The 14,732-nt window shown below is 62.9% G+C and overlaps 2 protein-coding genes across 2 annotated transcripts in view; one reads left to right on the top strand and one right to left on the bottom strand.

Annotated features, from left to right (window-relative positions):
- Nucleotides 1–8,811, top strand: part of TERT (telomerase reverse transcriptase) — a 21,635-nt gene extending 12,824 nt beyond the window's left edge. Inside the window, exons 9-16 of the mRNA XM_034998792.1 lie at nt 237–350; nt 732–803; nt 1,487–1,675; nt 4,734–4,860; nt 5,263–5,324; nt 6,697–6,821; nt 7,393–7,530; nt 8,028–8,811. Coding sequence (XP_034854683.1) covers nt 237–350; nt 732–803; nt 1,487–1,675; nt 4,734–4,860; nt 5,263–5,324; nt 6,697–6,821; nt 7,393–7,530; nt 8,028–8,131 — 931 coding nt within the window. The 3' untranslated portion in view covers nt 8,132–8,811. The remainder of the gene's footprint in view (nt 1–236; nt 351–731; nt 804–1,486; nt 1,676–4,733; nt 4,861–5,262; nt 5,325–6,696; nt 6,822–7,392; nt 7,531–8,027) is intronic.
- A 4,476-nt stretch (nt 8,812–13,287) lies between these two features.
- SLC6A18 (solute carrier family 6 member 18) overlaps nt 13,288–14,732 on the bottom strand; it is a 15,276-nt gene continuing 13,831 nt past the window's right edge. Inside the window, exons 11-12 of the mRNA XM_034998791.1 lie at nt 14,485–14,647; nt 13,288–13,476 (exon numbers count right to left, since the gene is read on the bottom strand). Coding sequence (XP_034854682.1) covers nt 13,288–13,476; nt 14,485–14,647 — 352 coding nt within the window. The remainder of the gene's footprint in view (nt 13,477–14,484; nt 14,648–14,732) is intronic.

Here is a 14,732-nt window from a genome sequence, read left to right as displayed (position 1 = left end):
TGTGTGTGGTCTGCGTGTGTGGTCTGCATGTCTGTGTGGTCTGCGTGACCTTTATAAAAATGGGTCCATGCATGCGTGGTGTGCGTGCGTGGTCTCCATGCGTGTGTAGTCTATGTGCATGGTCTGTGTGCGGTATGTCTCCATGCATGCATGGTCCACGTGCGTGGTCTGCACGCACGTGTGTCTGTAACGCGAGGTCTGCCGGGGCCTGCTTCTACCCGTGTCCTACCCCCCAGGTCATATGTCCAGTGCCAGGGGATCCCTCAGGGCTCCATCCTGTCCACGCTGCTGTGCAGTCTGTGCTATGGGGACATGGAGAGCAGGTTGTTTCCTGGAATCCAGCAGGACGGGTATGGATCCCTCATGGGGGGTGTGTGTGTGGACTAGCTTGTGCCCCACCTTGCGTCTCGGGTCCTCGGTGTGTGGACGGTGCCATACTCGTGGCTTTGTGTCAGGTCACGTGGGAGGTAGTGAGCGGGTCTTGAGTGTAGGCGTAGAAGTGGCAGCTGGCATGACCAGGGCCTGAGCGCGTTTCCACGGGCTTCGGACCCACGGCTGCACCCCCGCCCGTGCGTCCCCGGCTGCAGCCACGTCCCATGAGGAGTGTAAGCCTTTGTCTAGATTCCTTGCAGAAAGTTACTTTATCCTTGTCCTCGTGAACTAGGATATTTAAGGTTCTTGGACGTTCGGGCCCTTTTGCTGCAGCACCCGGCGCATCTGTCCCCTTGCAGGGTGCTCCTGCGTCTGGTGGACGACTTCCTGCTGGTCACGCCTCACCTGACGCAAGCGCAGGCCTTTCTCAGGTGAGGGCCCCACGCGCGCGTCTCCACGGCACTCCTGATGCCCATGAGCAGCTGACCTGACTCGCCGCGGGGTAACATTTCCCCCCTCGCGAGATGAATCTACATTTAAGGGCGTCCTATGCGGGCTGCTGTGTGGACGGTGGCCCTAGGGCACACCCACTGGACTCTCGGTCCCTCTGAGCCCTGGGACTCCCCCGCGGGCAGGCTTGGGGCGACGGGTTTGTCCAAGGACAGCCAGCAACTAGAGCAAACACCCCTCGGTTTATGACTTTCTCCTTCCCTGGAAAAGCACACTTGAAAGGAAGACTCCTGGGGCCTGGGAGGGATGGCGCTGAGGACCCCACGTGCCCAATTTAATTCTGGCAAAATAACCAACCCCCATGTGGCCCCCAGGCCTCGTAGCACCACCCTCTAGCAACCAGGCAGACGTCCCTCCCACGTGGCCTACGGGAAGAAAGGGGAGCCTCACGAGCTCGCTCGTGGCCTCGTTTCTGTTCCTGCTTGTGCAGCGCGTGCCCCAACTTCCAAGGGGCCTCTGGGGAGGCAGCCCAGTCCCCAGGGCAGCACCCACGCCCGCCGCCGTGCCCGTGGCTCCGGCTCAGCGCCCGTGGCCGTGGCACTGAATGAGCCCCCGGCGGTGTCCCCCTCTCCTCCCGGTGGCTGACTTGGTCTCTCTGCTTCAGGACGCTGGTCAGGGGCGTTCCTGAGTACGGCTGCACGGCCAACTTGCAGAAGACAGCAGTGAACTTCCCCGTGGAGGACATTGCCCCGGGCAGCGCGGCCCCCCTGCAGCTGCCGGCCCACTCCCTGTTCCCGTGGTGTGGCTTGCTGCTGGACACCCGGACCCTGGAGGTGTCCTGCGACTACTCCAGGTGAGTGCGCCCGCGAGTGGACGTTCCCGTCTCCGCGTGTGACGGGTGGGTCACACGTCAGGGGTGCCCGGCGTCCAGTCCAGACGGGGGTGGCAACACATCCTCCTTGGGATTGAGCGCACTCACTAGGCGAGCAGTTTTCTGGGCTTTTTTGGTAAGAGGAATTTGTGCCGGAGATTTGGGGGGTCACTGGTGTGTTCCGCAGGGACACTGTGTAGATCTGAGGTCAGAGGTTTGGGGACCTGCTGGACACAAGCTCCTTAGGACGGGGGCAACCCCGAATCGCACACTGTGGCCTCCCTGGGGAGCAGGGCTGTGGTGCACGGCGCCTGCCGTGGATGCGGTATGTGGGACCCTGTCCTGGTGAGCTTGGGCTGTGCGAACAATACCGCAGACCAACGGCTCGCCGGACTTTCTGTTCTCACTTCGTGGAGGCTGTGAGTCCGAGATCCGCCTGTGGGCAGGGTTGGTTCTCCTCGTGGTGTTCATCGTGGTCTCCCTGTGTCCTCACGTCCTTCTGCGTTCAGGCATGTCTGGCGTCTCTCTTCCTCCAAGGACATCAGTGCTGTTGGGTCAGGGCCCACTATGACCTTAGTCTTAATTGCTTCTTACAGACCCTGTTCCCACACACAGTCACATGGGTTAGGGCTGTAACATGTGGGCTTGGGGACTCAGTGCAGCCCCTCATGGCCAGTTTCCCCTGAGCCTGAGAGCCCCCAGCCCAACCTCGGGCTTGGCCCAGACACAGCTCAGGACAGACGTGGATGCAGGAACCTGCTCTTGTATGAACACGAAATACTGATTCCACAGTCGTGCTGGAGGGTGGGTCTTCCCTTCGCTAGTCAGGGACTCCACTGTCCTGGCTTGAACGCTCCCAGTTTGTTTCCATGGTGCGCTTTCCGCTCTCCCAGCCCGCTTTGCTGCCCCCACCTCCCCATATGGATCCACGTCTGTGCTTCCGCGTGCGAAGCCCAGGCCCCTTTCCTGCCCCTGCCACCCACCGCCCCCATCTTTGGTTGGTCTCATCCTTGGGACTCGACTCTGACTCCCCAGCTTCCAGCCCTCCCTTGCCGTCCGGCCCCGACCACACCTGTTGGTCATGAACGGCCCACCCACCACTGTCTGCTCCCCAAGAAGCTGTGGCCGTTTGGGGGACAGGGACCGCCATTCCAGGTGACTCTGGCTGGGTGATGACAATGCCCGAGAGCGCGTGGGCAGCCATGCTTCCACAGGACCTCTCAGCACGAGCCTGTTCATGGGTGCAGCCCTAGGGCTCAGCTGCGGAGGCAGAGGCGCCTGGAACCCCACAAGGTGTCCTGTGCAGGGGGAGGAGTGAGCACGAGGGGGAGGAGACACGAGGGGCAGGAGAACCGTCCTGGAAAGGACAGTGGCGAGGCGGGCTTGTCTTGGGGACTTCCGAGTCCTCCCCAAACCCCAGTTCAGGCAAGACGGCCAGAGTGCCGGGGCTGCCCTCGCGAGCATGAGCGAGTTTGCCGTGCTGCGCGGGTGGGAGTGAGGGGAGGACACCTGGTTGAGAAAACCAACTAGGAGCAGCCAGCGCACCTCAAGCTTTGTGTCACGGCGCACCCAGGAGCGAGTTCTGGGCGTGCTCGGGAACAAAACAGCAGGGACAGAGCAGGAGGACTCAGAAAACAGGTGGATGAAAGTCCTCTGACCTGGCGCAGGGGAGGAGTGAGCAGGACTGGCAGACCGGAAAGGAAGCAGCGAGCGGCTCTGAGCACCTAGGAGCCTGAAGCCTGCGGGCAGACGGTAGCCGTGTCTCTAAGCACGAGTGGCCTCGCCAAGCCCGGTAGGTGGGGCCCGCTGCCACTTCTCAGATGTGTCCTTTCGGCGCAGACGAGGGACCTGCCCCCGGTCACCCAGCTGCATGGGACGCAGGATTCAAACCCGGGCCTGGCTCCAGGACCTCCTGTCCGTGCACTGAGCTCTGCAGAGGTTGGACACGGAGGCTTGTAGTGATGCTGCGGTGGATGCCGCCAGGGAGGAGAGGGGGCAGCGTGTGGAGGGGATTCCGCCAGGCTCTGCCCACCGGCCAGAGAAGCCCCCGTCCCAGGCGCCCACGCTCCCGTCAGGCCCGGGCACGTGGGCACGTTTCTGAGCGCTAGGCAAACGCAGCGACTTCTCTGGAAAGCAGCAAATTTGTACTAAAGTTCTTGAAACATTCATACATTTTCCCAGTAACTGCACTTCCAAAAATCTGTCCTCAGGGAACAAAAATCACGGACATCATCAGAGATTTTGCTTGACTGTTTGTTTGGGCAGCTAACGAAACCCACCTCTGCGGCCGGGTGGATGTCATGCCTCACCCGGAAGAAACTATTCTGCCCTTGAAATTGCTGTCAAAAAACACTCAATGAGATGAAAAGTTGCTTTCGAGGTTAGCGTGTTTGAAGCTGGTGCTGAGGAATACCTCCCCGGCCACAGACTACACGGGTCACGGGGGCATTTCGGGTGCGTAGGTGCCGGGATGCGGCGTGGTTGGGGCGCCCACTGGTGTTGCTGGTGCTGAGCGGGCGACTCTCCTCCCACTTCCCGTGTCTTACGTGTTTCCCACCTTGAGACCATGTCAGCCTCGTCCACAGGGTCAGGCTGTGGGTGGGGCGGCCTCCTCCTGCGAGAAGCCCTCCGGGCTGTGGCCTGAAGGCCCCGTGTGGCCAGAGCTGCCCCGCTGAGCCTGAGGAGACCCCACCCAGCTCGGACCCTCTCCCAGGAAGGCACCCAGTCAGGCGTGTGTTGGCCGTGTGATCAACGCATTTGGTTGAATCCCGTAGATTTTATTGGTGCTCTGTGCTGTTTGTCACTAACAAATGAACGTGTACGTGACCCAGACTGACCCAGATGTGTGTGGTGCGTGAGGGCCGCACCCCGTCTGAGTCCCCCGTGCTCTCTGCTCCCACCGCCTGTGGCCCGGGCGTGGGCGGACGCACACCTGTGAGGTGTGATCAGGGTGCAGATTTGACAGCGTGGGCGGGCGGGCGGGCAGGCTGGCTGCCGCCAGGAGGACTCGCAGCTCAGGGCCTCCTGCTCTGTCCCGCAGCTACGCCCAGACCTCCATCCGCTCGAGCCTCACCTTCAGCCAGGGCGCCAAGCCCGGGAGGAACATGCGGCGCAAGCTGTTTGCGGTCTTGCGGCTAAAGTGCTGCGCTTTGTTTCTGGATCTGCAGGTGAGCGCACGGCCGACAGGTGCCCGCGGGCCAACTCGTACCCGCACGGCCTGTGTGGTTTACGGCACGCGTGCGCCAAGCATACAGGTGTTTGTGTGCGTGCACGTGTGTGCGTGCGTGTGTAAGCATGTGCACGGATGCGAATGCCCTCCCCCCCCACCTGAGCCCCTCATTCCGGGCGCCGGGCGCCTCCCCACGGTGGGGTCCAAGGCGTTGGGGCTCAGCCCTGGAGCTGCTTGGCGCCCGCCTCCTCGCCCCTCCCTGCCTGTCCTTCCCACCAGCAGCCCCTGCCGCCACCACCCAGGGCCGCTGCCTTCTGCCTCCCTTTGACCTGGTGATGAAGTAAGACAGAAGTCTAAAATCCAGATGTATTTGCGGCGTTTCTCTTTCTTTGTGACCCAGGTGAACAGCGTCCACACGGTTTATACAAACGTTTACAAGATATTCCTGCTGCAGGCCTACAGGTGGGTTCCCCGGCCACACGGCCACAGCCACAGGCCCACCGTGTCCCCAGCCCTCCCTCGGCCTGGGAGAGCGCCCTGCCCTCCTGTGTCCCAGCTTATAAGGATGAGGTATTTGCCAAGTTTTCAGCCGCGGACGCTGCAGCTTCGTGTGTGTGTGCGTACATACACCTCGCGTGGGCGGGGGTGTCCGTCTTGTCATCAGGCAGTGGTGGGTGGCCAGTGTGGCCTGGGATGTCCCCACTCCTGAGCACTGACCCAGGACCTCGCAGGGGCCGGGGACACGAGGCAGGTGCGGGCAGCCCGCGTGTGGGGGTGGAAGGCAGACACCACAGGGCTTGGGTCCCCGAGAGCAGAGGATCAGGCGGGTACAGGTGAGGGTCGTGGCCCTCTGATGTCCCCCAGAAAGGGGTGGTGGGATGTGGCCCCCAAACAGCCCAGCAGCCATTCCCTCCCCACTAATGGGAACGTCTGAGGCCCCGTGTGCTTCTGGAACGTTCTCAGCCCCTGGATGGCTCTGGGTCGCCCTGCTGAGGACGGGCGTGGCTGGGCAGCCGTGGGGCCCTCTGGTGCTTGTCCCTTCCTACAGCTCTTGGGGGAGGGGTCCCTTCCACCTCAGGCCGTGTTGGCCGCGGGGACACAAAGCCGGGCTTTGCCCTGGTTCACAAGGGAGACCTGCCCCCCGGCCACTCAGGGGAGCTGCTAACTTGCAGTCACAGTCAGGACAGATGGACACGTGAGCCGTGGGGCGGACAAGGGGCCAGGCATCCGTGTAGGGCCTGGGCGAGTCTGTGTGACCTGGAGTGGTGCGTGCGCTGTTTCCAAACCTGCCTCTGGTCTCCACAGGTGGGGGAGTACTTCCCGCCTCAGTAGGGTTATCGTGCGTGTGAAGGCAGGTTGCTGGCAGGGTGACACACGGGCACATTACTCCAGAAGGGGCGTGGGTGGTCGGTGAGGCCAGGGGCATGAGGTACCTGGGGAGGGGCTGTTGTGCGGTCCCGTGCACATGCGGTCACATAGGGACACGTGTGCACACGCGTGTGGACCATGAACGTGCCACGTGTGCACATGCACTCACATGCATGCACACAGACACATGGGGACACATGCACATGTGAACATGCACACAGGGACATGTGCACACACAGACACATGCGTGCACACACAGATGCATGGGGACACGTGCACACGCGAACATGCACACACACGGACGTGCACACACAGACACGTGTGCACACAGAGACACATGGGGACACGTGCACATGCGAACATGCACACACAGGGACACGTGCACACACACACATGCGTGCACACACACGTGCGTGCACGCGTCCCAGCCAGGGGGCTCTCCTCTCACAAAGCATCCCTTCGCCAGGTTCCACGCATGTGTGCTCCAGTTCCCGTTCAACCAGCCAGTGAGGAAGAACCCCTCCTTCTTCCTCCGTGTCATCTCGGACACCGCGTCACACTGCTACTCCCACCTGAAAGCCAGGAACACAGGTGTGCGTGGGTGGGAACCTGGGCACGGCGGGGGGGTTTTGAGGGGTCCCCTGTAGTGCAGCGAATGCGCGGGATGCTCCCCTGCACGCTTCCAACACAGCTCGGCCGTGCACTCGGGGAGCTCCCCTGTCAGGCTTGGGCATGTTGGCGCCCCTCCCCTCGGGGCCCTCGGCCTCGTGCACAAATGCAGGCCAGCAGTGGGGAGGGGGCTGTGCCCCATGCCCGTCCCCAGCCCGGCCTTCCCCCCGCGTGTCCCCGTCCCCACTCCCCACAGCTCCGTCCCGCAAGCACCTGGCCGGTCTGCAGCTCGGGCGATGCTGTGTCCCTAGGGTCCTGGTTACTTCCGTTTTGTGGGAGTTGCTTCTGAGAAGGGGAACAAAGCTCCAGCCTTCATGGATCCCCAAGCCTGTGTTGGGGCTGACCTTGAAACAAAATTGCCCGTCTGCCCCCCAGCCTCTGCCCCTGCTCCTGGGCTTGTGGGGGGCGGGGCAGGGACCCCAGGCAGCATCGGGCACATTGGAGCATGTGGTCTTTCTGGGCGGGGCCTTAGCCTGTCCTTGTGTCCCCCCAGGGATGTCCCTGGGGGCCAAGGGCGCCTCCGGCCCGTTTCCTTCTGAGGCCGCACGGTGGCTGTGCTTCCACGCCTTCCTGCTCAAGCTGGCCCGTCACGGGGGCACCTACAGGTGTCTTCTGGGGGCTCTCCGGGCAGGTAAGTGTGAGCACCCCTTTGTGCAGGTGCAGGGCCCTGTCCTGCTGTGTGCGTGCCTGAGCAGTGTCTGGGCTCCCCCGTGTCTGAATGGCGGTGGGTGGGTCCAGGAGCCCCCAAGGGATGGGGTGCAGGTGCCCTGGGGTCGCGGGCTCTCTCAGCCCAGAGCCTGGCACGCCCGCCCGGTCACTCTACCTCTGCACACCTCACCTCCTGTCTGTGGGGAGAGGTCAAGGCCCCGCTCCCTCCACCCCGCTAGCCTGGGTGTCCTCTACACCCCCAACCCAAGTCCCCAGGCCTCTGCCCTGGCAGCCCCTACACGGGCAGAGGGACCCCCAGCAGCAAGTCCCTCCTGCCCGCCGCACCAGGCACCCGGAGCCTGGCCTGCGGGCAGGCGCTCAGTGCATAGACTTCGCCTGCCTGGCCCTCAGCGGAGTCCCGAGGCCGTGGTGAAGGTCGGCTTCGTCCCGGGCATTCTGATGTCACTCGTCCTCTTACAGCCAAAGCACACCTATGCCGGCAGCTCCCGAGGGTGACGCTGGCCGCCCTGGAGGCAGCGGCTGACCCCGGCCTGACCGCAGACTTCAAGACCATTTTGGACTGACGACTGGCCCTCCCAGCCCAGAGTGGCCTCCAGGGCCCCTGAGCCCCAGTCCGTGTGCCTTCACGCGGTGGGATGGGTTGGTTCACCTTCAGGTCTCAGCCCTTTCTCCCCTGAGACCCTGAGACTTGAGCTGCTGGCCGGCGCCCCCAGCAGAAGTCAGCCCCCATGTCCTCGGGGAGGAGAGCCCACCCAGCACCCTCTTGTGATCGGGGTTGTGTCCTTCAGCCACTGGCCGCCAGGAGGGGGCAGGCAGGAGCACCGGGCTGGCGTGTCCAGTCTGTCTGGACCTTTGTCACCCCCGCTGGGGACTGCCCCAGTCTGCACACGTGTCCCTGAGCGTGCTCGGTAGTGGGTGTGGCTCTTTCCCACTACCTGTCCAGGCCTGCACTGTCCCTGCCCGCCCCTGGCCGTCCCCGCGCCGCATCCAAAGTCTGTGTCCCGTTGAGCTTTTCCCAGAAGCTAAGGTCCAGTCAGCTGTTCTAGACCCATCCCCGCCCATCCTTGGGACCTCGCCCTGTGCCCCCCACACCCCGCTCTGGCCTCCTGGAGCCTGAGTGTCTGGCCCACCCCACCTGCCGCCACCCCCACTTCTGACTTTTCCCCGCTGGTCCCTGCTCTGCACACAGTGGCCCTGGGTCATCCTGGTGGCACTCCTCTGCATGGCCTCCCCCACTGGACCTGCTGCCCCCGGTAACTCCTGGGGAGCCATGGAAGGAACACACCAAGCCTTTACTCTTAGAGGCTTCCATTTTCCCATGTTTGTATTAAAACGCATCCTGCGTGAGGCATGCATACCATTTTCCATAATTACACCCGCGCCTGTGTCCACACGTGAAGTGCGGGGTCCTTGGCCTGGGGGGGATCCCAGGGGTCTTCCTGGGGCAGGGATGTGAGGGCGGGAGGGGGAATTGGGAAAGGGCACCCCCCCAGGGCAGGTGCAGCTGGGCAGTGGGCCAGAAGGCCCTGCCCAGCACCCACCCTGTCTACAGCTAACTCTGGCCCTACTGTGGACTCTGGAAGGGTGTGGGCAGCAAGGGCCTGAGGCCCAGAACACTGGATTCCCTCCTAAGCACATTTCTCTGGCTTCACAGTGTCCAGGTGATCTCCTTCTGGAGAGTTCCTTGGAGTGGGCAGTGGGGGCGTGATACAGGGGTTTGGGAGGTAGGTGGTAGCTCGCTGCCCCACGTCCAGCCCTGCCCACCCCCCACCGCCCCGGGCTGTTGGTCTCCTGCTTCTGTGTTCTGGACCTGGGCAGGTGGATGTGCCTGCCCACCTGCACCCATCTGTCCCCTCCATCACCTGGGGACTCCCAGGGATGGCCCTGCCCCTCCCCCATGCTGCATCCTGACCACGGTAGGGTTGCTTCATTCCTGTTTAGCTGAACTCCGGCGCCGTGCTCGTGGCGAGCAGACGCCTCAGCAGCAGCACTTGGGCCTGGAGCAGGTGTGGGGATGGGCTCTGCAGGCGGAGCTGCTTGAGCGGGGCAGCCGGCGGGGATCCTGCTCTCGCACCTGGGAGCCCCCCAGGCTGGGGGACAGCAGAGGCCGCAGCAAGGGCCAGGTTTGGGTGTGGTACTCAGGGTCACAGGTCACGGCTCTGGCGGGGGCTAGATTGAGGATCTCGGGGACTGAGGCCCCACAGGTTGTGGCAAGAGGGGGTCAGCCTGATTGGGCAGCAGAAGGGTGGCCCCGGCAACTTTTTGGGAGAGGCAGGGGGCTCACGGGTGACCTGGGAGATGAGATGGCGGATGTCAGCCTAAGCTATTTTGGGGGCTTGAACAGCAAAGGTGTCCCCCCCGCCAACAGACTTCTGCTTCAGCAAATCTGGGGAAGGGCCTGGGGTTCGCACTTCTAGGGAGTTCCAGGTGCTGCTGGTGGGGTGGGGGACCCCACGCTGAGAACCCTTCCCCCGCAGGGAGGATGGGCTGTCCTGAGCAGCGGCCCCAGGGACGCAGCAGACAGTGGTGACTCCAAGGTCAGGGTTAGGAGCTTGGAGGTGGGTAGAGGACAAGGTTGTGGGGGACGGCCACCAGGGAAGTGGCCAAAGTTCGTGGAGGGTCAAGAGGCCCGCTTAGGGCCCTTGGCCTCCCTGGCCAGAGCCTCACCTAGTAGCCCCTTTGAGGTGCCCCGGACAGAATGTGCTGTGCATGCAGCTGCAGGCTTTGTCAGGATGACAGGCCGAGCTCTGCCCTGGCTTGGTTGTGGTTGAGGATGAGCCCATGTGCGGGGGACACTCGCATACCCATCCAGACCACCAGCCGGGGCTGTGGTGTGCATGGGGGGGCCATGCAGGGTGCTGGACAGACGTCCTTGAGCAAATGGGAAGACCTGGAAGGATGCACAAAGAGCAGGAGGGGAGCAGCCCAAAGGGGGTGTAGCCTGTGAAGAAAGGGCCCCGTCAGGGAGCTGGCCGTCTGCCCTGTCCCCTGTGATAGCGGGAAGGCTTCCTTCCGGGATGTCTCTGATGGGGCCACATGACGTGTGGCGGGATGCCATCCAGTGTGCCTTGGATGGGGGTGGTGCTAATGCAGCCGAAATTTTCAGGGCGCAAGTGCGTCTCCTGTCAGGGTTTATGGATATTGCCTTGTTTACTGTTGCTGTGCAGAATGTCCCAGGGACTGAGCTGACACGTTTATGGCAGACCCAAGTCCACGGAGCGGGCCATAAAGGCACCCGAGCTGAGCAGTGCAGAACTAGGCCCCGCCCAACCCACATGCCAGCCCGGCTGCAGTGGTGCCCGCGCTGTCATAACCAGAGGGAGGACTGACCTGCCCTGCTGGGGCCGACAGAACCGCGGGGACACCGCCGGGACCCCACACCAGGCGCCCGAGCTGACCCACCATTGGCTCCCGCCTGCTCACATGCCCACGGGCCCGTTCCTGGCATTTCCATCACAGACCAGACCCTAGAGGTCAGCCGCTCAGCCATCTGTCCTCCAAGAGCTCCAGAGTCTTGCTTCTCTGGTAGAGGCATTCTGTCGGCATTATACTCAGGATCGCGTATTCTTACTGAAGTGTTAAACCGTTGAAAAGACGGGGTGCTTGGTCAGGCTCAACTCACTGAAAACTCTGGTTCATCTCCTTAAAACCAGTATGTGCACGGCCAAACCTCCTCCAGGTGAAACGTGAAAATAAGATTTTTAAAGCAAAGGAAAACACCTAGTTTTCCGGGGTTTCCTTGATCTAAGCTGCACGTTAGAAAGCTCATTTACGGATGTGTTCTGCGGAAGTGTAGGCAGCGGGTGGAGCTCAAGATGAGTGGTTTAAGAGGAGGCACAGATGGTGCCCCCTGGACCTCCCAAAGTGCTGAGTGATTACGCCCCGCCGCCCAGCCCCAGTTCCTGCCCCTCCCCCACCCGCCATCCCCCAGGCGTGTGCTTGCACCTGGACACACGGGTGCTCACACTAAAGGGCTTGCCAAACCTGGGTGGGCTCAGAATTGCCAGGGCTCTGTGAGAGGTGGAATAATGACCCCCGCAAAGGCACCCACGTCCTGATCCCAGAACCTGGGAGTACTACTTGACATGGCCAAGGGGAATTATAGGTCCAGGTGGGATTAGGTAGCTAGTCAGTTGACCTTGAGATGGGGAGTTCATCCTGAATTATCCAGGTGCACCCAGGGTCATCACAGGGTGAAGAGAGGGTGTCGGAGAGACACGGGTGAGAAACTCACTGGCCTTGCTGGCTTTTCAGTGGAGGAAGGGGCCACGAGCCAAGGGTGTCGGAGCATGGGGCTGAAGTGCAGAACCCACCCTGTCCATGGGGCTTGGGGCACACTTCGGGGGCGCTCTTGGGCTAACTCCGTTTTAATACCCAGCTCCTCTTAGCACACAGTAGTGCAGGCGCTTCTGTTTCCTGGGGTCTGGGCTGCCTGTGACCAGGACAGCCCCACCAGGCACGCCGGGACCGGGCTCCTCCGGGGGTTTTCAGCACCCTGGACAGCGTCTGTCTCGCTGGGGATTAGTGGTCGCTGGGTCTTCGCAGGGTCTGATCCCAGCAGCATGAAGGGCATACACGGGCTCCAGTGGCAAGTCAGAAGCAAGCCTGTGTGTCGGGGCCCACACCCTAGACCTGACCCCTGGTTCACGGAGGAGGGAGAGAGGATGGAGGGGGGCAGGGAGGAGATGGTGGATGGAGGGAGGGAGGGAGGGAGGGAGGAGGCAGAGAGGGAGGAAATGGTTGGATGGTGGGGGGGAGGGAGAGGAGGGAGGAGATGGATGGATGGACGGATGGAGGAGTGGGGAGGGAGGGGTGCGCAGGAGGGCAGGTGGAGCTGGGTGAGGAGGCACCCCTCCACTGAGGCTGCGGGAGAGCTTGGTGTGGAGTGAGTGACAGCCCTCCTTTGGAGATGGTAGGAATCTGAGAATTAGCCTTTTTGTACCTTCTTGACCCATGTTTGAGTCTCTGAGAAAATTTTTAAAAAACAAAGAGTGGTGTTTCTCAGCAGTGAGGTCAGGAGAGTGCCAGCGCGTGGTGATGCTGGCCAAGCCCCAGCCCCTGCCTGTGCTCACGCAGGGGGTACCCGTCCCGGGGCGGGAGTGGGCAGGCTGCAGGTGCGGTGAGGATTCCCGCACACGGGGTTGCCCAGGCCTGGGCCTCGACACAGACCCGGGCTCCTGCTGCCTGAGAGGGTCAGTACAGGTCCCAGCAGAGCCTGCCCATGCCCGAGTGCTCTCAGCACAGAAAGGGGCTTCCCTTCCGGCTCTCCGAGAGGACAGCCTCCACTTTCCCTTGGAGATCACCCTTCAGAGTCCCTCAGCTCTGGTGACGCCAGCCCCCAGCTGCAGCGGGCGTGGATGTGAGCCTCCTCGGAGGCTGCCCTGCTGACCCCTGGGCCTCTGGGCCCGCCTGCCCTTCTGCCCACAGATGGACTAGCTGGGCGCAGCGTCCAGGCCCCAGACAGCTCCGTGCTGTGCCGCAGAGGGCAGGGCCCCGGGGGCTGGACCCCAGGCTCTCTCCCATCTGGAGGGACAGCGTGCCCCGTGCTGACGGAGCTGGGCTGTGCCAGGGGCAGGGTCTGCGGAGTGCAGTGGCGTTGGGAAGCAGCAGCTCCAGGTCAGGGTCTGGACCAAGTGTGTAATGGGGTCCCGCTCTCTGTGAGCAAGTGGCACACAGGCTGGTCGTCCCTGCCCTGCCCCCCCCCCCCCCCGCCCGGCCCTCAGCTGGCCCCTCTGTCCTGCAGCTTCAGGCACCTGTCCTGCCAGGGGTCCTGCTTCCGTCTGCGCTTGGCGAGCAGCTGGACCAGTGCCACAGCTGGGACCCACAGCGAGGGCAGGAAGCACAGGAGGACGCACGTGGTCTGCACCCAGCCCGGGTAGGACTTCTCCTGCCGTGAAGGGAACCGTGCCTGTAAGGACAGGAGGTCACAGGTGAGCCTTGGGGGGAGGGGCAGGTGAGGCTGACCCTTGGCCGTAGGGACTAAGCGGCGTGGGCCAGCCTCACCCTGCCTCTTCCTGAAATGAAGCAGCAGGGTTCAATAAGTCCACGGTGGGTGCTGGCAGTTAGGAAACGGGGCCCTGAAGGTTCGGGTTTGGGGCTGAGCCTCTCAGGGGTGGGGCTGGGGCTCTGAGACACAAGCCTGGGATTCGGGGCATTCTACAGAGTGCCTCCCACCACCCTGAGGGGCCGCACGGCCTCGGGGGCTGCCTTGGCTTGGCCTGTGGGGCAGGTTGGGCCCCGTGCCCCACTCCCATTTCTGTAAGAGGGGGTGACACCACCCACCCGACTTGAGGCACCTCTTTTGAGGTCAACGTGAGGCACCAGTGTGTGAACGTGATAGGACAGTATTCATGAAAATTCTTGAGAAGTATGGCGCCATTCCTCCTTCACCCACCGCTGCTGATGGGGCCAGTCCCCTTTCTGAGGAGGACTTGGAACTGCTCCCGAGAAGGGGCAGCAGCACAGGTAAGGTTTGGGGGGCCCACTGGGTAGCAGGGTGGCGGGGCCCCCGCAGCTCAGAGCACAGCCCAGTGGACAAGGGCCAGCAGCAGGGACTGAGCTGCACCCCCTCTCTTCTGACCACGCTCAGTGGCAGCCTGGTGACATGCACCCTACACCCCTTCCCTGACTCAGACCAGGAGTGGGCATTTGCAGGCCAGCCCCGCAGCACGTGGGAAGTGTGGCTCGAGGCCACATCCCTGGGTGAGCTGCTCCTGGGACCTGGAAACTGCTCTGGTCCTCCTGCCACTGAGGCCTTGCCCAAGGTCCCTGCCAGGGTTGGCTTTGCTGCCCCCAGGGGACCCTGGAGGTCTGGCGGCCCACAGGGTCACTTAGGATGTCATCTGGGCCATGGATGGCACCAGGGAAGGACCAGGCCGGGCCCGAGGTGCCTCCTAGCAACCCCCGGAGGACCTACGTATTGGGTGTTCCAGGCCCTGTAGCTCAGCGGTGTCCAGGCCAGGACAGCTATGTAGGCCACGAAGATGCTCAGCAGCAGCAGCGGGCTGACAACCTTCCAGGTCAGCCTCCAGTAGAGACCAGGCCGCCTCCCGGTCATGCAGGCTATGTCATCACTGAACCTGTCACAGAGATACTGGGCTCGGGCTGGCCCACCCGAGTGTGACAGGTGTGAGCACGGGTGTGACAGGTGTGAGCACGGGTGTG

Source organism: Mirounga leonina, unplaced genomic scaffold (assembly GCF_011800145.1).
Source record: "Mirounga leonina isolate KUSES-001 unplaced genomic scaffold, KU_Mleo_1.0 Mir_95, whole genome shotgun sequence".
Taxonomy (NCBI): domain Eukaryota; kingdom Metazoa; phylum Chordata; class Mammalia; order Carnivora; family Phocidae; genus Mirounga; species Mirounga leonina.
Note: the sequence above shows the minus strand (reverse complement) of the source record. Positions and strands in the feature narration are given on the sequence as shown.